General features: G+C 42.2%; 1 protein-coding gene across 1 annotated transcript in view; it reads left to right on the top strand.

The window, feature by feature from the left end:
- The window catches only part of CDC27 (cell division cycle 27), a 464683-nt gene that overhangs the window by 174505 nt on the left and 265489 nt on the right, over positions 1-24689 (top strand). The window contains exon 9 of the mRNA XM_053699695.1: positions 10395-10504. Coding sequence (XP_053555670.1) covers positions 10395-10504 — 110 coding nt within the window. The remainder of the gene's footprint in view (positions 1-10394; positions 10505-24689) is intronic.

The raw sequence follows: 24689 nt of genomic DNA, 5'->3' as shown, positions 1-24689 counted from the left end.
ACTCACTCTTGTCATCTATCAGCAATCTATATCCCAGGAGTGGAGAACTGGGAAGCGGATTTTCTAAGTCGTCAGACTTTTCATCCCGGGGAGTGGGAACTCCATCCGGAGGTGTTTGCACAATTGATTCATCAATGGGGCACACCAGAATTGGATCTGATGGCGTCTCTTCTGAACGCCAAACTTCCTTGTTACGGGTCCAGATCAAGGGATCCTCAAGCAGTACTGATAGATGCTCTAGCAGTACCCTGGTCGTTCAACCTGGCTTATGTGTTTCCACCATTTCCTCTCCTTCCTTGTTTAATTGCCAGAATCAAACAGGAGAGAGCTTCAGTGATTTTGATAGCACCTGCTTGGCCACGCAGGACTTGGTATGCAGACCTGGTGGACATGTCATCTCTTCCACCATGGCCTCTGCCACTGAGACAGGACCTTCTGATTCAAGGTCCGTTCCAGCATCCAAATCTAGTTTCTCTGCGGCTGACTGCCTGGAGATTGAACTCTTGATTTTATCCAAGCGGGGATTCTCGGAGTCGGTCATAGATACCTTGATTCAGGCTCGAAAGCCTGTCACTAGGAAAATTTATCATAAGATATGGCGCAAGTATCTTTATTGGTGCGAATCCAAAGGCTACTCGTAGAGTAAGATCAGGATTCCTAGGATTTTGTCCTTTCTCCAAGAAGGATTGGGGAAGGGGCTATCAGCTAGTTCCCTAAAGGGACAGATATCTGCTTTATCACTTTTACTGCACAAGCGTCTGGCAGATGTTCCAGATGATCAGTCGTTGTCAGGCTTTTAGTTCGAATCAAGCTTGTGTTTAAACCTGTTGCTCCGCCATGGAGTTTGAATTTAGTTCTTAAAGTTCTTCAAGGGGTTCCGTTTGAACCTATGCATTCCATAGATATTAAGCTTCTATCTTGGAAAGTTCTGTTTTTAGTTGCTATCTCTTTGGCTCGAAGAGTTTCTGAACTATCTGCATTGCAATGCGACTCGCCTTATCTTGTTTTCCATACTGATAAGGTGGTTTTGCATACCAAACCTGGATTCCTTCCTAAGGTTGTTACTAATAAGAATATTAATCAGGAAATTGTTGTTCCTTCTCTGTGTCCTAATCCTTCCTCTAAGAAGGAGCGTCTGTTGCACAGCTTGGACGTGGTTCGTGCTTTGAAGTTTTACTTGCAAGCGACCAAAGATTTCCGTCAAACATCTTCTTTGTTTGTTGTCTATTCTGGAGAACGTAGAGGTCAAGAAGCTACGGCTACACCTTTCTTTTTGGCTGAGAAGCATCATCCGTTTGGCATACGAGACTGCTGGACAGCAGCCTCCTGAAAGAATTACAACTCACTCTTCTAGAGCGGTGGCTTCCACATGGGCTTTTAAAAATGATGCTTCTGTTGAAAAGATTTGTAAGGCTGCGACTTGGTCTTCGCTTCATACCTTTTACAAATTTTACAAATTTAATACTTTTGCTTCTTCGGAGGCTATTTTTGGGAGAAAAGTTCTTCAAGCAGTGGTGCCTTCCGTTTAGCCATCTGTCTTGTCCCTCCCGTTCATCCGTGTCCTATAGCTTTGGTATTGTATCCCACAAGTAAAGGATGAATCTCTGGACTCGTCGTACCTTATAGAAGAAAAGTAAATTTATGCTTACCTGAAAAATTAATTTCTTCTATGATACGACGAGTCCATGCCCAGCCCTGTCATTTTAAGACAGATTATATTTTTTTATTTTAAACTTCAGTCACCTCTGCACCTTTTTAGTTTCTCCCTTTTCTTCCTGTACCTTCGGTCAAATGACTGGGGGGTGGAGCTAAGGGAGGAGCTATATAGACAGCTCTGCTGTGGTGCTCTTTGCCACTTCCTGTTAGCAGGAGGATAATATCCCACAAGTAAAGGATGAATCCGTGGACTCGTCGTACCATAGAAGAAATTAATTTATCAGGTAAGCATAAATTTACTTTTTTCTGTTTGTTGTGCGTCATACTTGGCGCAAAATATTGCCATTATTTAAGACCCCATTCCTATTTGCCTCTTGCCTTTTTTTCTATGTCAGAGGGCTATGCTTTTTGCATTTTTTCCTATTCCTGAAACTGCCATATAAGGAAATTGATAATTTTGCTTTATATGTTGTTTTTTTTCTCTTACATTTGCAAGATGTCTCAATTTGATCCTGTCTCAGAAATCACTGTTGGAATCCTGCTGCCTGATAACAGTTCTACCAAAGCTAAGTGCATTTGTTGTAAACTTGTGGAGGTTATACCTCCAGCTGTGGTTTGTAATAGTTGTCATGATAAACTTTTACATGCAGAGAATGTATCCATCAGTAGTAGTTTATTACCTGTTGGTGTTCCCTCAACATCTAATGCACAAGATATACTTGAAAATTTAAAATAATTTATTTCTGATTCTATTCAGAAGGCTTTGTCTGCCAATTCCGCCTTCTAATAAACGTAAAAAGTCTTTTAAAACTTCTCATAAAGTTGATGAAATTTCCAATGACCGGCAACATACGGATTTATCCTTCTCTGATGAGTATGTATCTGATTCAGAAGATCCTGCCTCAGATATTGACACTGACAAATCCTCTTATTTATTTAAAATGGAGTATATTCGTTCTTTGTTAAAAGAAGTGTTGATTACATTAGATATGGAGGAAACTAGTCCTCTTGATATTAAAACTAGTAAACGTTTAAATTCTGTTTATAAACCTCCTGTGGTTATTCCAGAAGTTATTCCAGTTCCTGATGCCATTTCTGATATGATTTCTAAAGAATGGAATAGGCCTGGTACTTCTTTTATTCCTTCTTCAAGATTTAAAAAATTGTATCATTTGCCAGCAGTTAGATTGGAGTTTTTGGAAAAGATCCCCAAAGTTGATGGGGCTATCTCTACTCTTGCTAAACGTACTACTATTCCTACGGAAGATGGTACTTCTTTTAAAGATCCTTTAGATAGAAAATTTGAATCTTATCTAAGGAATGCTTATTTATATTCAGGTCATCTTCTTAGGCCTGCAATTTCTTTGGCTGATGTTGCAGCTGCTTCAACTTTTTGGTTGGAAACTTTAGAGCAACAAGTATCGGATCATGATTTGTCTAGCATTATGTTGATTTAACATGCTAATAATTTCATTTGTGATGCCAATTTTGATATCCTCAAAATTGATGTTAAATCTATGTCTTTAGCTATTTTAGCTAGAAGAGCTTTGTGGCTTAAATCTTGGAATGCTGATATGACTTCTAAGTCCAGATTGCTATCTCTTTCCAAGGTAATACATTATTTGGTTCTCAGTTGGATTCAATAATTTCAACTATCACTGGGGGAAGGGAGTTTTTTTCCCTCAGGATAAAAGACCTAAGGGTAAATCTAAAGCTTCTAACCGTTTTCGTTCCTTTCGACAAAATAAGGAACAGAAACCTAATCCTTCCCCCAAGGAATCTGCTTCCAATTGGAAGCCTTCTTCAAATTGGAATAAATCCAAGCCATTTAAGAGATCAAAGCCAGCCCCCAAGTTCGCATGAAGGTGCATCCCTCATTCCAGCTCAGCTGGTAGGGGGCAGATTAAAATTTTTCAAAGATGTTTGGATCAATTCGGTCCAAAATCATTGAATTCAGAGTATTGTCTCTCAGGGGTACAGAATAGGATTCAGAGTAAGACCGCCTGTGAGAAGATTTCTCTTGTAAGATGTATGGAGTCCACGGATTCATCCTTACTTGTGGGATATTCTCCTCCCCTACAGGAAGTGGCAGAGAAAGCACCCACAGCGGAGCTGCCTATATAGCTCCCCCCTTAGCTCCACCCCCAGTCAATCTCTCTGCCTGCTTAACTGCTAGGAAGGGCAAAGAGGAGTGTGGTGACAAAAATGTTAGGTTTTTATTTTCTCAAGCAAAAGTTTGTTATTTTTAAATGGTACCGGTGTGTACTATTTACTCTCTGGCAGAAAAGGGATGAAGATTTCTGCAAGGAGTATGATGATCTTAACATTTTGTAACTGAGATCCACTGCTGTTCTCACAAGAGCTGAAGAGTACAGGAAAACTTCAGTTGGGGGAACAGTTTGCAGGCTAAACTGCATTAAGGTATGTTCAGTCTATTTTTCTCTAGACAGACTATGTTATTTCTAGAAAAGGCTGGCAATATCCCCATGAGGGAAGGGTAAGCTGTTTTCAGACACTTGGATAGGAATTTCAGCTTGCATAAAGGGCTCATTAGTTACTGGTGACACTGTTTGGTAAAAACGTTTTTGTTTATTCAGTGAATGATGCAATTATAAAGTTTTTTTGAAGGTACTAAAGGGGTCATTGTGGCTTGTTTTTGAGTTTTCTAACCCACATGGTTAATTTAGAGACACTCTAGTGTTTGTCTGTTAGGCCTCAAAACATTGAGTGAGGTGGAAGGGGCCTATTTTCGCGCCTCAGTTCTGCAGTTTATTTTCCTCTGAGACTTCTAACTGCTTCTCCAGAGGTTCCTGCCGTGTTTGAGGGCTGTAAAAGAAGTTTTTCCCCCCACAAATTGTTCTGAAGGGCAGGTAGGAGCCACAGCAGAGCTGTGGCAAAGTGCTGAAAGTCTTTTTTTACCGGTTTTGATGTTTTTTCAATCCGGTTTTGCCATTAAGGGGTTAATTGTTTATTTGCATAGCTGTGCAAAGTTACTAAGGCTATATGATACTACTGTAAAAATTTCGTTATGTTTACTGCTTTTTTACACTGTTTTGCAGAATTTGTGCAGCTTTTTTTCTCTTAAAGGCACAGTACCGTTTTATTTCCAAGTGTTATTTACAGTGTTTTCCAAACTTGCTTGTTACATTACTAGCCTGTTTAACATGTCTGACACCAAGGAAAATCCTTGTTCAATATGTTTGGAAGCCATTGTGGTACCCCCTCTTAGAATGTGTCCCAATTGTACTGATATGTCTATAAACTATAAAGAACATATATTAGCACTTAAAAATAGAGCAATAGATGATTCTCAGTCAGAAGTAAATGAGGGTTCGCCATCTAGCTCTCCCCAAGTGTCACAACCAGTAACGCCCGCACAAGTGACGCCAAGTACCTCTAGTGCGTCAAATTCAATTATTTTACAAGACATGGCCACAGTTATGAATACAACTCTCACAGAGGTTTTATCCTAACTGCCTGGTTTACAAGGAAAGCAGGACAGCTCTGGGTTAAGGAAAAATGCTGAGCAGTCTGACGCTTTAGTAGCCGTATCTGATATGCCCTCACAATGCTCTGAGGTAGGGGTGAGGGATTTGTTATCTGATGGAGAAATTTCTGATTCAGGAAAGACGCTTCCTCAGACAGATTCTGATATGACGGCCTTTAAATTTAAGCTTCAACGCCTCCGCTTATTGCTCAGGGAGGTATTAGCGGCTCTAGATGATTGTGACCCTATAGTGGTCCCAGAGAAATTGTGTAAGATGGATAAATACTTAGAGGTTCCTGTTTACACTGATGTTTTTTTCCAGTCCCTAAGAGGATTGTGAATATTATTGCTAAGGAGTGGGATAGACCAGGTATTCCGTTCATTCCCCCTCCTGTTTTTAAGAAAATGTTTCCCATATCTGACACCATGCGGGACTCGTGGCAGACAGTTCCTAAGGTGGAGGGAGCTATTTCTACTCTGTCTAAGCGTACAACTATACCTATTGAAGTCAGTTGTGCTTTCAAAGATCCTATGGATAAAAAATTAGAGGGTGTCCTGAAGAAAATTTTTGTTCATCAAGGTTTTCTTCTTCAACCTATTGTGTGCATTGTTCCTGCAACTACTGCAGCTGCTTTCTGGTTTGAGGCTCTAGAAGAGGCTCTTCAGATGGAGACTCCATTAGAAGAAATTTTGGACAGAATTAAGGCCCTTAAATTGGCTAATTCTTTTATTACAGATGCCGCTTTTCAACTGGCTAAATTAGCGGCAAATAATTCAGGTTTTGTCATTTTAGCTCGCAGGGCGTTATGGCTTAAATCCTGGTCTGCTGATGTGTTATCTAAAACTAAACTTTTGAACATCCCTTTCAAAGGAAAGACCCTATTCGGGCCTGAACTGAAAGAGATTATTTCAGACATCACTGGAGGGAAAGGTCATGCCCTCCCTCAGGATAGATCAAATAAGATGAGGACCAAACAAAATAAGTTTCGTTCCTTTTGGAGTTTCAAGAGTGCTCCCGCTTCAGCTTTCTCTGCTGCAAAGCAAGAGGGGAATTTTGCCCAATCCAAGTCAGTCTGGAGACCTAACCAGGCTTGGAACAAGGGTAAACAGGCCAAGAAGCCTGCAGCTGCCTCTAAGACATCATGAAGGGGTAGCCCCCGATCCAGGACCGAATCTAGTAGGGGGCAGACTCTCTCTCTTCGCTCAGGCTTGGGAAAGAGATGTTCACGATCCCTGGGTTTTAGAAATTGTGTCCCAGGGAAACTTTCAGTCACCACTGCACCCTATAGTTTCTCCTTTTTCTTCCTAGCCTTCGGTCGAATGACTGGGGGGTGGAGCTAAGGGGGGGAGCTATATAGGCAGATCTGCTGTGGGTGCTCTCTCTGCCACTTCCTGTAGGGGAGGAGAATATCCCACAAGTAAGGATGAATCCGTGGACTCGATACATCACAAGAGAAATACATTTATCAGGTAAGCATAAATTATGTTTTTTTCTCTTACGCATTCCAGTAAACCCAGTAAAGGCTCAGGCTTTCCTGAAGTGTGTTTCCGACCTGGAGTTATCAGTGGTAATCATGCCAGTTCCGTTTCAGGAACAGGGTCTGGGGTTTTATTCAAATCTATTCATTGTCCCAAAGAAAGAAAATTCATTCAGACCAGTTCTGGATCTAAAGATTTTGAATCGATATGTAAGAGTACCAACTTTCAAAATGGTGACTATAAGGACTATTCTGCCTTTTGTTCAGCAAGGGCATTAAATTTCAACAATAGACTTACAGGATGCATATCTTCATATTCCGATTCATCCGGATCACTATCAGTTCCTGAGATTCTTTTTTCTAGACAAGTATTACCAATTGGTTGCTCTTCCTTTTGGCCTATCGACAGGTCCAAGAATCTTTTCAAAGGTTCTCGGTGCCCTACTCTTTGTAATCAGAGAGCGGGGTATTGCGGTGTTTCCTTATTTGGACGATATCTTGGTACTCGCTCAGTCTTTACGTACTGCAGAATCTCACACGAATCAACTAGTGTTGTTTCTTCGAAGACATGGTTGGAGGATCAATTTACCAAAAAGTTCTTTGATTCCTCAGACAAAGGTAACCTTTTTAGGTTTCCAGATAGATTCAGTGTCCATGACTGTCTCTAACAGACAAGAGACGTTTGAAATTGGTGGCAGCCTGTCGGAACCCTCCCTTCAGTAGCTATGTGCATGAAAGTTTTAGGTCTCATGACTGCAGCATCGGTCGCGATCCCCTTTGCGTGTTTTCATATGAGATCTCTCTAGCTTTGTATGCTGAACCAATGGTGCAGGGAATATACAAGGATATCACAATTAATATCCTTAAATCCCAATATTCGACTTTCTCTGAGTTGGTGGTTAGATCACCATCGTATAATTCTAGGGGCCTCTTTCGTTTGTCCAACCTGGACTGTGATAACAACAGATGCGATTCTTTCAGGTTGGGGAGCTATTTGGGGATCTCTGACAGCACAAGGGGTTTGGAAATCTCAAGAGGCGAGATTACCAATCAATATTTTGGAACTCCGTGTGATTCTCAGGGCTCTTCAGTTTTGGCCTTTGTTGAAGAGAGAACCGTTCATTTGTTTTCAGACGGACAATATCACAACTGTGGCATATGTCAATCATCAAGGTGGGACTCACAGTCCTCAAGCTATGAAAGAAGTATCTCGGATACTTGTTTGGGCGGAATCCAGCTCCTGTCTAATCTCTGCGGTGCATATCCCAGGTATAGACAATTGGGAAGCGGATTACCTCAGTCATCAGACTTTACATCCGGGAGAATGGTCTCTCCACCCAGATGTGTTTTCTCAAGTTGTTCAGATGTGGGGGCTTCCAGAAATAGATCTGATGGCATCTCATCTAAACAAAAAACTTCCCAGGTACCTGTCCAGGTCTAGAGATCCTCAGGCGGAAGGAGTGGATGCGTTGACACTTCCTTTATCAACCTGCTTATATTTTCCCGCCTCTAGTTCTTCTTCCAAGAGTGATCTCCAAAATCATCATGGAGCAATCGTTTGTGCTGCTGGTGGCTCCAGCATGGTCTTACAGGTTTTGGTATGTGGATCTTGTTCGGATGTCCAGTTGCCAACCTTGGCCACTTCCATTAAGGCCAGACCTATCTCAAGGTCCGTTTTTCCAGCAGGATCTCAAATCATTAAATTTGAAGGTATGGAAATTGAACGCTTAGTGCTTAGTCATAGAGGTTTCTCTGACTCAGTGATTAATACTATGTTGCAGGCTCGTAAATCTGTTTCTAGTAAATTCTCTTGCATTCTTTTAGAATTCCTAGAATTTTAGTTTCTTCAGGATGGTTTGGATAAAGGTTTATCTGCAAGTTCCTTGAAAGGACAAATCTCTGCTCTTTCTGTTTTATTTCACAGAAAGATTGCTAAACTTCCTGATATTTATTGTTTTGTGCAGGCTTTGGTTCGTATCTAGCCTGTCATTAAATCAATCTCTCCTCCTTGGAGTCTTAATTTGGTTTTGAAGGCTTTACAGGCTTCTCCGTTTTGAGCTTATGCAGTCTTTGGACATTAAACTACTTTTTTGGAAAGTGTTGTTTCTTTTGGCCATCTCTTCTGCTAGATGAGTTTGTGAATTATCCGCTCTCTGTTGTGAATCTCCTTTTCTGATTTTTCATCCGGATAAGGCAGTTTTGCTGACTTCATTTAAATTCTTACCTAAGATTGTGAATTCTAACAACATTAATAGAGAAATTGTTGTTCCTTCCTTGTGTCCTAATCCTAAGAATTCTATGGTGAGATCTTTACATTCTTTGGATGTGGTGAGATCTCTGAAATATTATGCTGAAGCTACTAAAGATTTCAGGAAGATTTCTAGTCTATTTGTTATCTTCTCTGGTTCCAGGAAAGGTCAGAAGGCTTCTGCCGTTTCCTTGGCCTCGTGGTTAAAACTTTTGATTCATCAAGCCTATTTGGAGTCGGGTCAAGCCACGCCTCAGAGAATTACAGCTCATTCTAATAGATCAGTTTCCACTTCCTGGGCTTTTAAGAATGAAGCTTCAGTTGATCAGATTTGCAAAGGTGCTACTTGGTCTTCTTTGCATACATTTACTATATTCTACAATTTTGATGTATTTGCTTCTTTGGAAGCAGTTTTTGATAGAAAAGTTCTTCAGGCAGCTGTTTCAGTTTGATTTTTCTGCTTTTGGTTTAAGTTTTTTTCCTCACATTTATGAGAATTAACTTATATTTTGGGTTGTGGATTAATTTTTTCAGTGGAAAATGGCTGTTTTTATTTTTATCCCTCCCTCTCTAGTGACTCTTGTGTGGAGTTCCACATCTTGGGTATTGCTATCCCATACATCACTAGCTCATGGACTCTTGCCAATTACATGAAAGAAAACATAATTTATGTCAGAACTTACCTGATAAATTCATTTCTTTCATATTGGCAAGAGTCCATGAGGCCCACCCCCTTTTTTATGGTGGTTATGATTTTTTTGTATAAAGCACAATTATTTCCAAATTCCTTTGTTGATGCTTTTTACTCCTTTCTTTATCACCCCACTTCTTGGCTATTCGTTAAACTGAATTGTGGGTGTGGTGAGGGGGTGTTTTTATAAGCATTTTGAGGTTTGGGAAACTTTGCCCCTCCTGGTAGGATTGTATATCCCATATGTCACTAGCTCATGGACTCTTGCCAATATGAAAAATTAATTTATCAGGTAAGTTCTTACATAAATTATGTCTTTTAGCAAAACTATTTGTTTTCTAGTTCCTCATCTGATCGCCTCTCCTGACACTAATTAGGCTTGTGAAATCTGCAGTGCACTTTTCCAGTTCTCAGAATTTGATTACTCATAAATTTCAGTACACATAATTAAACATTAATAATTGTAAATTATCATAGAGAAGAAGGTGAAGTGATAAGTAGAGTGACCTAAGTGTTATGTCATTTGTAATGTAATATTTGTATAAGTGATATTGCCTGCTATGCTTTTAGGTTGACATATACCATATTTATTGATGACACCATTGTCTTACTAAAAATAACAAAAATAACAGTTGTGAAAGAGAGGAACAGTAGACCTAATGGAATTTGTCTGATAGCAGTAGCTAATTTCTTTCTTTTGCCCACTTGTACAACAGGTTATTCCATTAGTTGGTGAAACCATTAGTTACAGAATGCCTTTCTATCATAAATCTGTGCATGTTTTCAGCTGTAGTATCTGTGTGTGCTTGACACCTTCTCTTTTTATCTCTCCAGTCTGTCGCCAGAATAAGCCAAACTGGAACAAAATCAGTATTCTCTCAGAGTGGCAACAGCCGAGACATACCATCTGTCCTCCTTGTTCAGACTCAGGGCCCACAGACCAGGTATGAAGTCATGTTACTAATCTGAAAGATTATCCCAGAGATGCGGTCCTGACACACTGTTTTACCAAATTCACACATTTCTTTCATTCAAACATTTCACATTACCTTTCTAAGCATAGTTGACTCCTAGCTCTGAATATTTAACCATATCACTGTTGAGCCATTTCTTCCTTTACTTGTGGGATATTATCCTTCCTAACAGGAAGTGGCAAAGAGCACCACAGCAGAGCTGTCTATATAGCTCCACCCTTAGCTCCACCCCCCAGTCATTCTCTTTGCCTACTTAAAGTACTAGGAAGGGTAAAGTGAAAGAGGTGATAAAATATTAGTTTTTAATTTCTTCAAGCAAGAGTTTTGTTTTATATGGTACCGGTGTGTACTATTTACTCTCAGGCAGCAGAAGGATGAAGACTTCTGCCTGGAGGATGATGATCTTAGCATTTTGTAACTAAGATCCAGTGCTGTTCCCACAGAGGCTGAGGAGTACAGAAAACTTCAGTGGGAGGAACGTTTTCATGCTATATAGCAATGAGGTATGTTCAGTCATTTTTTCTGCAGAGACTGTATATTTCAGAAAGGCTGACAGTATCCCCATGAGGGTAAGGGTAAGCAGTAATCCTAAGAGCTATAGAAGGGCATTACTAAGCTTGCATAAGGGGCCTATTACAAAAATGGTTGACACTAAGTTTTGAATGTTTGTGGGCAAACGTTTTATGAACTGGGAGTGCTGTTAACGTTTTGTGGGCAATAACGTTTTTTGGACAACTTTATTGAGGGTACACTTGGCTTATTTTTTGGGTCTCAGAACCCACATGGCTAGTTTAAAACCGTTTTGGTATGGTTCTTTGAGTCGGTAGAGACATCGAGTGAGATGGGCGGGGCCTATTTCTCCAACATAGGTGTGTCCGGTCCACGACGTCATCCTTACTTGTGGGATATTCTCCTCCCCAACAGGAAATGGCAAAGAGCCCAGCAAAGCTGGCCATATAGTCCCTCCTAGGCTCCGCCTACCCCAGTCATTCTCTTTGCCGTTGCACAGGCAACATCTCCACGGAGATGGCTTAGAGTTTTTTGGTGTTTAAATGTAGTTTTTGTTCTTCAATCAAGAGTTTGTTATTTTAAAATAGTGCTGGTATGTACTATTTACTCTGAAACAGAAAGGAGATGAAGATTTATGTTTGTAAGAGGAAAATGATTTTAGCAACCGTTACTAAAATCGATGGCTGTTTCCACACAGGACTGTTGAGAGGAATTAACTTCAGTTGGGGGAAACAGTGAGCAGACTTTTGCTGCTTGAGGTATGACACATTTCTAACAAGACTCGGTAATGCTGGAAGCTGTCATTTTCCCTATGGGAACCGGTAAGCCATTTTCTTAGTTTAAGTAAAAGAATAAAGGGCTTCATTAGGGCTTAAAAAACTGGTAGACATTTTTCTGGGCTAAAACGATTACTTTACTAAGTATATTTGGCAGATTATTACTTTTAATAGTTGTTAAATCTTGGGGATTGTTTTAATAAAAACGGCAGGCACTGTATTGGACACCTTTTTCACTGGGGGCCTTTTCTAGTCATAGACAGAGCCTCATTTTCGCGCCTCTAATGCGCAGTTGTTTTTGGAAAGCATGGCATGCAGATGCATGTGTGAGGAGCTAAGAACCACTGAAAAAGCTTATAGAAGGCATCATTTGGTATCGTATTCCCCTCTGGGCTTGGTTGGGTCTCAGCAAAGCAGATACCTGGGACTGTATAGGGGTTAAATGTAAAAACGGCTCCGATTCCGTTATTTTAAGGGTTAAAGCTTTCAAATTTGGTGTGCAATACTTTTAAGGCTTTAAGTTACTGTGGTGAAATTTTGGTGAATTTTGAACAATTCCTTCATACTTTTTCACATATTCAGTAATAAAGTGTGTTCAGTTTAAAATTTAAAGGGACAGTAACGGTTTTATTGTAAAACGTTTTTTGTGCTTTGTTGACAAGTTTAAGCCTGTTTAACATGTCTGAACCATCAGATAACGATGTTCTATATGTATGAAAGCCAATGTGTCTCCCCATTTAAATATATGTGATATATTTGTGTCATAATGTCCAAACAAAGTAGGGATAATAATGCCATAGATATGATATTGCCCAAGATGATTCCTCTAATGAGGGGAGTAAGCATGGTACTGCATCATCCCCTTCTGTGTCTACACCAGTTTTGCCCACACAAGAGGCCCCTAGTACATCTAGTGCGCCAATACTTATTACCATACAACAATTAATGGCTGTAATGGATAATTCTATTGCATGCATTTTTTCCAAAATGCCTACTTATCAGAGAAAGCGTGATTGCTCTGTTTTAAACACTGAAGAGCAAAAGGACGCTGATGATATCTGTTCTGACATACCCTCACACCTATCTGAAGGGGCCAGGAGGGAGGTTTTGTCTGAGGGAGAAATTTCAGATTCAGGGAAAATTTCTCAACAAGCAGAACCTGATATTGTAACTTTTAAATTTAAATTACAACATCTCCACGCACTTCTTAAGGAGGTATTATCTACTCTGGATGATTGTGACAATTTGGTCATTCCAGAGAAATTAGGTAAGATGGACTAGTTCCTAGAGGTTCCGGTGCCCCCCGATGTTTTTCCTATACCCAAGCGGGTGGCGGACATAGTAAATAAGGAGTGGGAAAGGCCCGGCATACCTTTTGTCCTCCCCCTATATTTAAGAAATTATTTCCTATAGTCGACCCCAGAAAGGACTTATAGCATACAGTCCCCAAGGTCGAGGGGGCGGTTTCTACTCTAAACAAACGCACTTCTATTCCTATAGAAGATAGTTGTGCTTTAAAGATCCTATGGATTAAAGGTTAGAGGGTTTGCTTAAAAAGATGTTTGTTCAGCAAGGTTACCTTCTACAACCAATTTCATGCATTGTTCCTGTCACTACAGCTGCGTGTTTCTGGTTCGAAGAACTAGAAAAGTCGCTCAATAAAGAATCTTCGTACGAGGAGGTTTTGGACAGAGTTCAAGCTCTTAAATTGGCTAACTCTTTTATTTTAGATGCCGCTTTGCAATTAGCTAGATTAGCGGCGAATAATTCAGGGTTTGCTATCGTGGCGCGCAGAGCGCTTTTGCTTAACATCCCTTTCAAGGGTAAAACACTGTTTGGCCCTGACTTGAAAGAGATTATTTCAGACATCACTGGGGGAAAGGGCCACGCCCTTCCTCTGGATAGGTCTTTTAAGGCTAAAAATAAGCCAAATTTTCGTCCCTTTCGCAGAAACGGACCAGCCTCAAATTCTACACCCTCTAAGCAAGAGGGTAATACTTCTCAAACCAAGCCAGCCTGGAGGCCGATGCAAGGCTGGAACAAGGGTAAGCAGGCCAAGTCACCTGCCACTGCTACCAAAACAGCATGAAGTGTTGGCCCCCGATCTGGGAAGGATCTGGTGGGGGGCAGACTTTCTCTCTTTGCTCAGGCTGGGGCAAGAGATGTTCAGGATCCTTGGGCGCTAGAAATAGTTTCTCAAGGTTATCTCCTGGAATTCAGGGAACTACCCCAAAGGGGAAGGTTCCACGGGTCTCAATTATCTTCGAACAGGTATTCTTACACTGTGTAGAAGACCTGTTAAGCATGGGAGTGATTCATCCTGTTCCATTAGAACAAGGGATGGGTTTTTACTCCAACCTGTTCATAATTCCCAAAAAAGAGGGAACATTCAGACCTATTTTAGATCTCAAGATTCTAAACAAGTTTCTAAGGGTTTCATCGTTCAAAATGGAAACCATTCGAACGATCCTTCCTACCATCCAGGAAGGTCAATTCATGACCACGGTGGACTTAAAGGATGCGTACCTACGTATTCCTATCCACAAGGAACATTTTCGGTTCCTAAGGTTCGCCTTTCTGGACAAGCATTACCAGTTTGTGGCACTTCCATTCGGATTAGCCACTGCTCCAAGGATTTTCACAAGGGTACTAGGGTCCCTTCTAGCGGTGCTAAGACCAAGGGGCATTGCAGTAGTACCTTACTTGGACGACATCCTGATTCAAGTGTCGTCTCTGTCAAAAGCAAGGGCTCATACGGACATTGTCCTAGCCTTTCTCAGATCTCACAGGTGGAAAGTGAACATAGAAAAAAGTTCTCTGTCCCCGTCAACAAGAGTTCCCTTCTTGGGAACAATAATAGTTTCCTTAGAAATGAAGGTTTTTCTGACAGAGGCCAGAAAATCAAAACTTCTAAGCTCTTGTCAGGTACTTCATTCTGTTCTTCTTCCTTCCATAGCGCAGTGCATGGAAGTAATAGGTTTGATGGTTGCGGCAATGGACATAGTTCCTTTCTTCTGTTATGTGTGATCAGTCCACGGGTCATCATTACTTCTGGGATATAACTCCTCCCCAACAGGAAATGCAAGAGGATTCACCCAGCAGAGCTGCATATAGCTCCTCCCCTCTACGTCAGTCCCAGTCATTCTCTTGCACCCAACGACTAGATAGGATGTGTGAGAGGACTATGGTGATTATACTTAGTTTTTATGACTTCAATCAAAAGTTTGTTATTTTACAATAGCACCGGAGCGTGTTATTACTTCTCTGGCAGAGTTTGAGGAAGAATCTACCAGAGTTTTTTACTATGATTTTAACCGGAGTAGTTAAGATCATATTGCTGTTCTCGGCCATCTGAGGGAGGTAAAAGCTTCAGATCAGGGGACAGCGGGCAGATGAATCTGCATTGAGGTATGTAGCAGTTTTTATTTTCTGAATGGAATTGATGAGAAAATCCTGCCACACCGTTATAATGTCATGTATGTATACACTTCAGTATTCTGGGGATGGTATTTCACCGGAACTACTCTGTTAAAAGTCACTAATCCTTTTAATAAGTATTTATCATGTTAAACGTTTTTGCTGGAATGTAGAATCGTTTACATTTCTGAGGTACTGAGTGAATAAATATTTGGGCATTATTTTCCACTTGGCAGTTGTTTGGTTTTAATTATGACAGTTTCGTTTCTCTTCACTGCTGTGTGTGAGGGGGAGGGGCCGTTTTTGGCGCTCTTTGCTACGCATCAAAAAATTCCAGTCAGTTACTCTTATATTTCCTGCATGATCCGGTTCATCTCTGACAGATCTCAGGGGTCTTCAAACTTCTTTAGAGGGAGGTAGATTCTCTCAGCAGAGCTGTGAGAATTTTATATTGACTGTGAATAAAAACGTTGCTCTGTAATTTTTATGTCAAATTTAATTATTGTTATTTTTCTAATGGGAACAAACCTTTGCTAAAAGTTGTGTTGTTTTAAAGTTTGATGCTATAACTGTTTTTTCAGTTCATTATTTCAACTGTCATTTAATCATTTAATCGTTTAGTACCTCTTTGAGGCACAGTACGTTTTTGCTAAAAAAAGATTATAACCAAGTTGCAAGTTTATTGCTAGTGTGTTAAACATGTCTGACTCAGAGGAAGATATCTGTGTCATTTGTTCCAATGCCAAGGTGGAGCCCAATAGAAATTTATGTACTAACTGTATTGATGCTACTTTAAATAAAAGTCAATCTGTACAATTTGAACAAATTTCACCAAACAGCGAGGGGAGAGTTATGCCGACTAACTCGCCTCACGCGGCAGTACCTGCATCTCCCGCCCGGGAGGTGCGTGATATTATGGCGCCTAGTACATCTGGGCGGCCATTACAGATAACATTACAAGATATGGCTACTGTTATGACTGAAGTTTTGTCTAAATTACCAGAACTAAGAGGCAAGCGTGATCACTCTGGGGTGAGAACAGAGTGCGCTGACAATACTAGGGCCATGTCTGATACTGCGTCACAGCTTGCAGAGCATGAGGACGGAGAGCTTCATTCTGTAGGTGACGGTTCTGATCCAAACAGATTGGATTCAGATATTTCAAATTTTAAATTTAAATTGGAGAACCTCCGTGTATTACTAGGGGAGGTCTTAGCAGCTCTCAATGATTGTAACACCATTGCAATACCAGAGAAACTGTGTAGGTTGGATAAATACTTTGCGGTACCGGCGAGTACTGACGTTTTTCCTATACCTAAGAGACTAACTGAAATTGTTACTAAGGAGTGGGATAGACCCGGTGTGCCGTTTTCACCCCCTCCAATATTTAGAAAGATGTTTCCAATAGACACCACCACTCGGGACTTATGGCAAACGGTCCCTAAGGTGGAGGGAGCAGTTTCTACTTTAGCTAAGCGTACCACTATCCCGGTGGAGGATAGCTGTGCTTTTTCAGATCCAATGGATAAAAAATTAGAGGGTTACCTTAAGAAAATGTTTGTTCAACAAGGTTTTATATTGCAACCCCTTGCATGTATCGCGCCGATTACGGCTGCGGCAGCATTTTGGATTGAGTCTCTGGAAGAGAACCTTAGTTCATCTACGCTAGACGACATTACGGACAGGCTTAGAGTCCTTAAACTAGCTAATTCATTCATTTCGGAGGCCGTAGTACATTTAACCAAAACTTACGGCTAAGAACTCAGGATTCGCCATACAGGCACGTAGGGCGCTGTGGCTAAAATCCTGGTCAGCTGATGTTACCTCTAAGTCCAAATTACTTAATATACCTTTCAAGGGGCAGTCTTTATTTGGGCCCGGTTTGAAAGAAATTATCGCTGACATTACAGGAGGTAAGGGCCACGCCCTACCTCAAGACAAAGCCAAAGCTAAGGCTAGACAGTCTAATTTTCGTCCCTTTCGGAATTTCAAAACAGGAGCAGCATCAACCTCCACTGCACCAAAACAGGAGGGAGCTGTTGCTCGTTACAGGCAAGGCTGGAAGCCTAACCAGTCCTGGAACAAGAGCAAGCAGGCCAGGAAACCTGCTGCTGCCCCAAAGACAGCATGAACCGAGAGCCCCCGATCCGGGACCGGATCTAGTGGGGGGCAGACTTTCTCTCTTCGCCCAGGCCTGGGCAAGAGATGTTCAGGATCCCTGGGCGCTAGAGATCATATCTCAGGGATACCTTCTAGACTTCAAATTATCTCCCCCAAGAGGGAGATTTCATCTGTCAAGGTTGTCAACAAACCAGATAAAGAAAGAAGCGTTTCTACGCTGTGTACAAGATCTGTTATTAATGGGAGTGATCCATCCGGTTCCGCGGTTGGAACAAGGACAAGGGTTCTACTCAAACCTGTTTGTGGTTCCCAAAAAAGAGGGAACTTTCAGGCCAATCTTAGATTTAAAGATTCTAAACAAATTCCTAAGAGTTCCATCGTTCAAAATGGAAACTATTCGGACAATCTTACCCATGATCCAAAAGGGTCAGTACATGACCACAGTGGATTTAAAAGATGCTTACCTTCACATACCGATTCACAAAGATCATCACCGGTATCTAAGGTTTGCCTTCTTAGACAGGCACTACCAGTTTGTAGCTCTTCCATTCGGATTGGCTACGGCTCCAAGAATCTTCACAAAGGTTCTGGGTGCCCTTCTGGCGGTACTAAGACCGCGAGGGATTTCGGTAGCTCCGTACCTAGACGACATTCTAATACAAGCTTCAAGCTTTCAAACTGCCAAGTCTCATACAGAGTTAGTTCTGGCATTTCTAAGGTCGCATGGATGGAAAGTGAACGAAAAGAAGAGTTCTCTTTCTCCAACATAGGTGTGTCCGGTCCACGGCGTCATCCTTACTTGTGGGATATTCTCTTCCCCAACAGGAAATGGCAAAGAGCCCAGCAAAGCTGGTCACATGATCCCTCCTAGGCTCCGCCTACCCCAGTCATTCTCTTTGCCGTTGTACAGGCAACATCTCCACGGAGATGGCTTAGAGTTTTTTAGTGTTTAACTGTAGTTTTTATTATTCAATCAAGAGTTTGTTATTTTAAAATAGTGCTGGTATGTACTATTTACTCAGAAACAGAAAAGAGATGAAGATTTCTGTTTGTATGAGGAAAATGATTTTAGCACCGTAACTAAAATCCATGGCTGTTCCACACAGGACTGTTGAGAGCAATTAACTTCAGTTGGGGGAACAGTGTGCAGTCTCTTACTGCTTGAGGTATGACACATTCTAACAAGACGATGTAATGCTGGAAGCTGTCATTTTCCCTATGGGATCCGGTAAGCCATGTTTATTAAGATAGTAAATAAGGGCTTCACAAGGGCTTATTAAGACTGTAGACTTTTTCTGGGCTAAATCGATTCATTATTAACACATATTTAGCCTTGAGGAATCATTTATTCTGGGTATTTTGATATGATTATATCGGCAGGCACTGTTTTAGACACCTTATTCTTTAGGGGCTTTCCCTAATCATAGTCAGAGCCTCATTTTCGCGCCGGTATGGCGCACTTGTTTTTGAGGACAGCATGGCATGCAGCTGCATGTGTGTGGAGCTCTGATACATAGAAAAGTCTTTCTGAAGGCATCATTTGGTATCGTATTCCCCTTTGGGCTTGGTTGGGTCTCAGCAAAGCAGATTCCAGGGACTGTAAAGGGGTTAAATATAAAAACGGCTCCGGTTCCGTTATTTTAAGGGTTAAAGCTTCCAAATTTGGTGTGCAATACTTTTAAGGCTTTAAGACACTGTGGTGAAATTTTGGTGAATTTTGAACAATTCCTTCATACTTTTTCGCAATTGCAATAATAAAGTGTGTTTAGTTTAAAATTTAAAGTGACAGTAACGGTTTTATTTTAAAACGTTTTTTGTGCTTTGTTATCAAGTTTATGCCTGTTTAACATGTCTGAACTACCAGATAGATTGTGTTCTGACTGTGGGGAAACCAAGGTTCCTTCTCATTTAACTATATGTATTTTATGTCATAAAAAAATTTAGTAAAAATGATGCCCAAGATGATTCCTCGAGTGAGGGGAGTAAGCATGGTACTGCATCATCCCCTCCTTCGTCTACACCAGTCTTGCCCATACTGGAGGCCCCTAGTACATCTAGTGCGCCAATACTCCTTACTATGCAACATTTAACGGCTGTAATGGATAATTCTATCAAAAACATTTTAGCCAATATGCCCACTTATCAGCGAAAGCGCGACTGCTCTGTTTTAGAAAATTCTGTAGAGCATGAGAACGCTGATGATATGGTTTCTGAAGGGCCCCTACACCAGTCTGAGGGGGCCAGGGAGGTTTTGTCTGAGGGAGAAATTTCAGATTCAGGAAACATTTCTCAACAAGCTGAACCTGATGTGATTACTTTTAAATTTAAGTTGGAACATCTCCGCGCTCTGCTTAAGGAGGTGTTATCCAATTTGGATGGTTGTGATTATCTGGTCATTCCAGAACCACTATGTAAAATGGAAAAGTTCTTAGAGGCCCCGGGGCCCCCCGAAGCTTTTCCTATATCCAAGCGGGTGGCGTACATTGTTAGTAAAGAATGGGACAGGCCCGGTATACCTTTAGTACCTCCCCCCATATTTATAAAATTGTTTTCCTATAGTCGACCCCAGAAAGGACTGATGGCAGACAGTCCCCAAGGTCGAGGGGGCGGTTTCTACTCTACACAAGCGCGCCACTATACCCATAGAAGATAGTTGTGCTTTCCAAGATCCTATGGATAAAAAATTAGAAGGTCTGCTAAAGATGTTTGTTCAGCAAGGTTCCCTTCTACAACCAATTGCATGCATTGTCCCTGTCTCTGCAGCCGCGTGTTTCTAGTTTGATGAGCTAGGAAAGGCGATTATTAGTAATTCTTCTTCTTATGAGGAGATTATGGACAGAATTCGTGCTCTTAAATTGGCTAATTCTTTCACCCTAGACGCCACCTTGCAATTGGCTAGGTTAGTGGCGAAAAGATTCTGGGTTTGCTATTGTGGCGCAGAGCGCTTTGGTTAAAATCTTGGGCAGCGGATGCGTCTTCCAAGAACAAATTGCTTGACATTCCTTTCAAGGGGAAAACACTCTTTGGCCCTGACTTGAAAGAGATTATCTCTGATATCACTGGGGGCAAGGGCCACGCCCTTCCTCAGGATAGGTCTTTTCAAGACCAAAAATAAACCTAAGTTTCGTCCCTTTCGCAGAAACGGATCAGCCCCAAGGGCTACGTCCTCTAAGCAGGAAGGTAATACTTCTCAAGCCAATCCAGCCTGGAGACCTATGCAAGGCTGGAGCAAAGGAAAGCAGGCCAGGAAACCTGCCACTGCTACCAAGACAGCATGAAATGCGGGCCCCCGATCCGGGACCGGATCTGGTGGGGGGCAGACTCTCTCTCTTCGCTCAGGCTTGGGAAAGAGATGTTCTGGATCCTTGGGCGCTAGAAATAGTCTCCTAAGGTTATTCTCTGGAGTTCAAGGGGCTTCCTCCAAGGGGGAGGTTCCACAGGTCTCAGTTGTCTTCAGACCACATAAGAAGACAGGCATTCTTACATTGGGTAGAAGACCTGCTAAAAATGGGAGTGATTCATCCTGTTCCATTAGGAGAACAAGGGATGGGGTTCTACTCCAATCTGTTCATAGTTCCCAAAAAAGAGGGAACGTTCAGACCAATCTTAGATCTCAAGATCTTGAACAAGTTTCTCAAGGTTCCATCGTTCAAGATGGAAACCATTCGAACACTTCTTCCTTCCATCCAGGAAGGTCAATTCATGACCAAGGTGGATTTCAAGGATGCGTATCTACATATTCCTATCCACAAGGAACATCATCGGTTCCTAAGGTTTGCATTCCTGGACAAGCATTTCCAGTTCGTGGCATTTTCTTTCGGATTAGCCACTGCTCTTAGGATTTTCTCATAGGTACTAGGGTCCCTTCTGGCGGTGCTAAGACCAAGGGGCATTGCTGTAGTACCTTACTTGGACGACATTCTGATTCGAGCGTCGTCCCTTCCTCAAGTAAAGGCTCACACGGACATTGTCCTGGCCTTTCTCAGATCTCACGGATGGAAAGTGAACGTGGAAAAGAGTTCTCTATCTCCGTCAACGAGGGTTCCCTTCTTGGGAACTATAATAGACTCCTTAGAAATGAGGATTTTTCTGACAGAAGCCAGAAAAACAAAACTTCTAGACTCTTGTCGGATACTTCATTCCGTTCCTCTTCCTTCCATAGCGCAGTGCATGGAAGTGATAGGTTTGATGGTAGCGGCAATGGACATAGTTCCTTTTGTGCGCATTCATCTAAGACCATTACAACTGTTCATGCTCAGTCAGTGGAATGGGGACTATTCAGACTTGTCTCCGAAGATACAAGTAAATCAGAGGACCAGAGACTCATTCCGTTGGTGGCTGTCCCTGGACAACCTGTCACAAGGGATGACCTTCCGCAGACCAGAGTGGGTCATTGTCACGACCGACGCCAGTCTGATGGGCTGGGGCGCGGTCTGGGGATCCCTGAAAGCTCAGGGTCTTTGGTCTCGGGTAGAATCTCTTCTACCGATAAATATTCTGGAACTGAGAGCGATATTCAATGCTCTCAAAGCTTGGCCTCAGCTAGCGAGGGCCAAGTTCATACATCAACCATCAGGGGGGAACAAGGAGTTCCCTAGCGATGGAAGAAGTGACCAAAATCATTCTATGGGCGGAGTCTCACTCCTGCCACCTGTCTGCTATCCACATCCCAGGAGTGGAAAATTGGGAAGCGGATTTTCTGAGTCGTCAGACATTGCATCCGGGGGAGTGGGAACTCCATCCGGAAATCTTTGCCCAAGTCACTCAACCGTGGGGCATTCCAGACATGGATCTGATGGCCTCTCGTCAGAACTTCAGAGTTCCTTACTACGGGTACAGATCCAGGGATCCCAAGACGGCTCTAGTGGATGCACTAGTAGCACCTTGGACCTTCAAACTAGCTTATGTGTTCCCGCCGTTTCCTCTCATCCCCAGGCTGGTAGCCAGGATCAATCAGGAGAGGGCGTCGGTGATTTTGATAGCTCCTGCGTGGCCACGCAGGACTTGGTATGCAGATCTGGTGAATATGTCATCGGCTCCACCATGGAAGCTACCTTTGAGAGACCTTCTTGTTCTAGGTCCGTTCGACCCACTCCAGCTGACTGCTTGGAGATTGAACGCTTGATCTTATCAAAGCGAGGGTTCTCAGATTCTGTTATTTATACTCTTGTTCAGGCCTGAAAGCCTGTAACCAGAAAAATTACCACATAATTTGGTATATCTGTTGGTGTGAATCTGCAGGATTCCCTTGGGACAAGGTTAAGATTCCTAAGAGTCTATCCTTCCTTCGAGAAGGATTGGAAAAAGGATTATCTGCAAGTTCCTTGATGGGACAGATTTCTGCCTTGTCTGTGTTACTTCACAAAAAGCTGGCAGCTGTGCCAGATGTTCTAGCCTTTGTTCAGGCTCTGGTTAGAATCAAGCCTGTTTACAAAATTTTGACTCCTCCTTGGAGTCTCAACCTAGTTCTTTCAGTTCTTCAGGGGGTTCCGTTTGAACCCTTACATTCCGTTGATATTAAGTTATTATCTTGGAAAGTTTTGTTTTTGGTTGCAATTTCTTCTGCTAGAAGAGTTTCAGAATTATCTGCTCTGCAGTGTTCTTCTCCTTATCTGGTGTTCCATTCAGATAAGGTGGTTTTGCGTACTAAACCTGGTTTTCTTCCAAAAGTTGTTTCTAACAAAAACATTAACCAGGAGATAGTTGTGCCTTCTTTGTGTCCTAATCCAGTTTCAAAGAAGGAACGTTTGTTGCACAACTTGGATGTAGTTCGTGCTCTCAAATTTTACTTAGCAGCTACTAAGGATTTCAGACAAACTTTGTCTTTGTTTGTTGTTTATTCTGGTAAACGGAGAGGTCAAAAAGCAACTTCTACCTCTCTCTCCTTCTGGATTAAAAGCATTATCCGATTGGCTTATGAGACTGCCGGACGGCAGCCTCCTGAAAGAATCACAGCTCACTCCACTAGGGCTGTGGCTTCCACATGGGCCTTCAAGAACGAGGCTTCTGTTGATCAGATATGTAAGGCAGCGACTTGGTCTTCACTGCACACTTTTTCTAAATTTTACAAATTTGATACTTTTGCTTCTTCTGAGGCTATTTTTGGGAGAAAGGTTTTGCAAGCCGTGGTGCCTTCCATTTAGGTGACCTGATTTGCTCCCTCCCTTCATCCGTGTCCTAAAGCTTTGGTATTGGTTCCCACAAGTAAGGATGACGCCGTGGACCGGACACACCGATGTTGGAGAAAACAGAATTTATGTTTACCTGATAAATTACTTTCTCCAACGGTGTGTCCGGTCCACGGCCCGCCCTGGTTTTTTTAATCAGGTCTGATGATTTATTTTCTTTAACTACAGTCACCACGGTAACATATGGTTTCTCCTATGCAAATATTCCTCCTTAACGTCGGTCGAATGACTGGGGTAGGCGGAGCCTAGGAGGGATCATGTGACCAGCTTTGCTGGGCTCTTTGCCATTTCCTGTTGGGGAAGAGAATATCCCACAAGTAAGGATGACGCCGTGGACCGGACACACCGTTGGAGAAAGTAATTTATCAGGTAAACATAAATTCTGTTTTTTCCTCTCACAAGAGTTCCATTCTTGGGGACTCTTATAGATTCTGTAGAAATGAAGATTTACCTGACAGAAGACAGGTTAACAAAGCTTCAAAATGCATGCCGTGTCCTTCATTCCATTCAACACCCGTCAGTAGCTCAATGCATGGAGGTGATCGGCTTAATGGTAGCGGCAATGGACATAGTACCTTTTGCACGCCTACACCTCAGACCGCTGCAATTGTGCATGCTAAGTCAGTGGAATGGGGATTACTCAGATTTGTCCCCTACTCTGAATCTGAATCAAGAGACCAGAAATTCTCTTCTATGGTGGCTTTATCGGCCACACCTGCCCAGGGGGATGCCATTCAGCAGGCCAGACTGGACAATTGTAACAACAGACGCCAGCCTACTAGGTTGGGGCGCTGTCTGGAATTCTCTGAAGGCTCAGGGACTATGGAATCAGGAGGAGAGTCTCCTTCCAATAAACATCCTGGAATTGAGAGCAGTTCTCAATGCCCTTCTGGCTTGGCCCCAATTAACAACTCGGGGGTTCATCAGGTTTCAGTCGGACAACATCACGACTGTAGCTTACATCAACCATCAGGGAGGGACAAGAAGCTCCCTAGCAATGATGGAAGTATCAAAGATAATTCGCTGGGCAGAGTATCACTCTTGCCACCTGTCAGCAATCCACATCCCGGGAGTGGAGAACTGGGAGGCGGATTTCTTGAGTCGCCAGACTTTTCATCCGGGGGAGTGGGAACTTCATCCGGA

This window comes from Bombina bombina, chromosome 1 (assembly GCF_027579735.1).
Source record: "Bombina bombina isolate aBomBom1 chromosome 1, aBomBom1.pri, whole genome shotgun sequence".
In the NCBI taxonomy this organism is placed as follows: domain Eukaryota; kingdom Metazoa; phylum Chordata; class Amphibia; order Anura; family Bombinatoridae; genus Bombina; species Bombina bombina.
The sequence above is the reverse complement of the archived record's forward strand: the minus strand, read 5'-3'. Positions and strand labels throughout refer to the sequence as shown.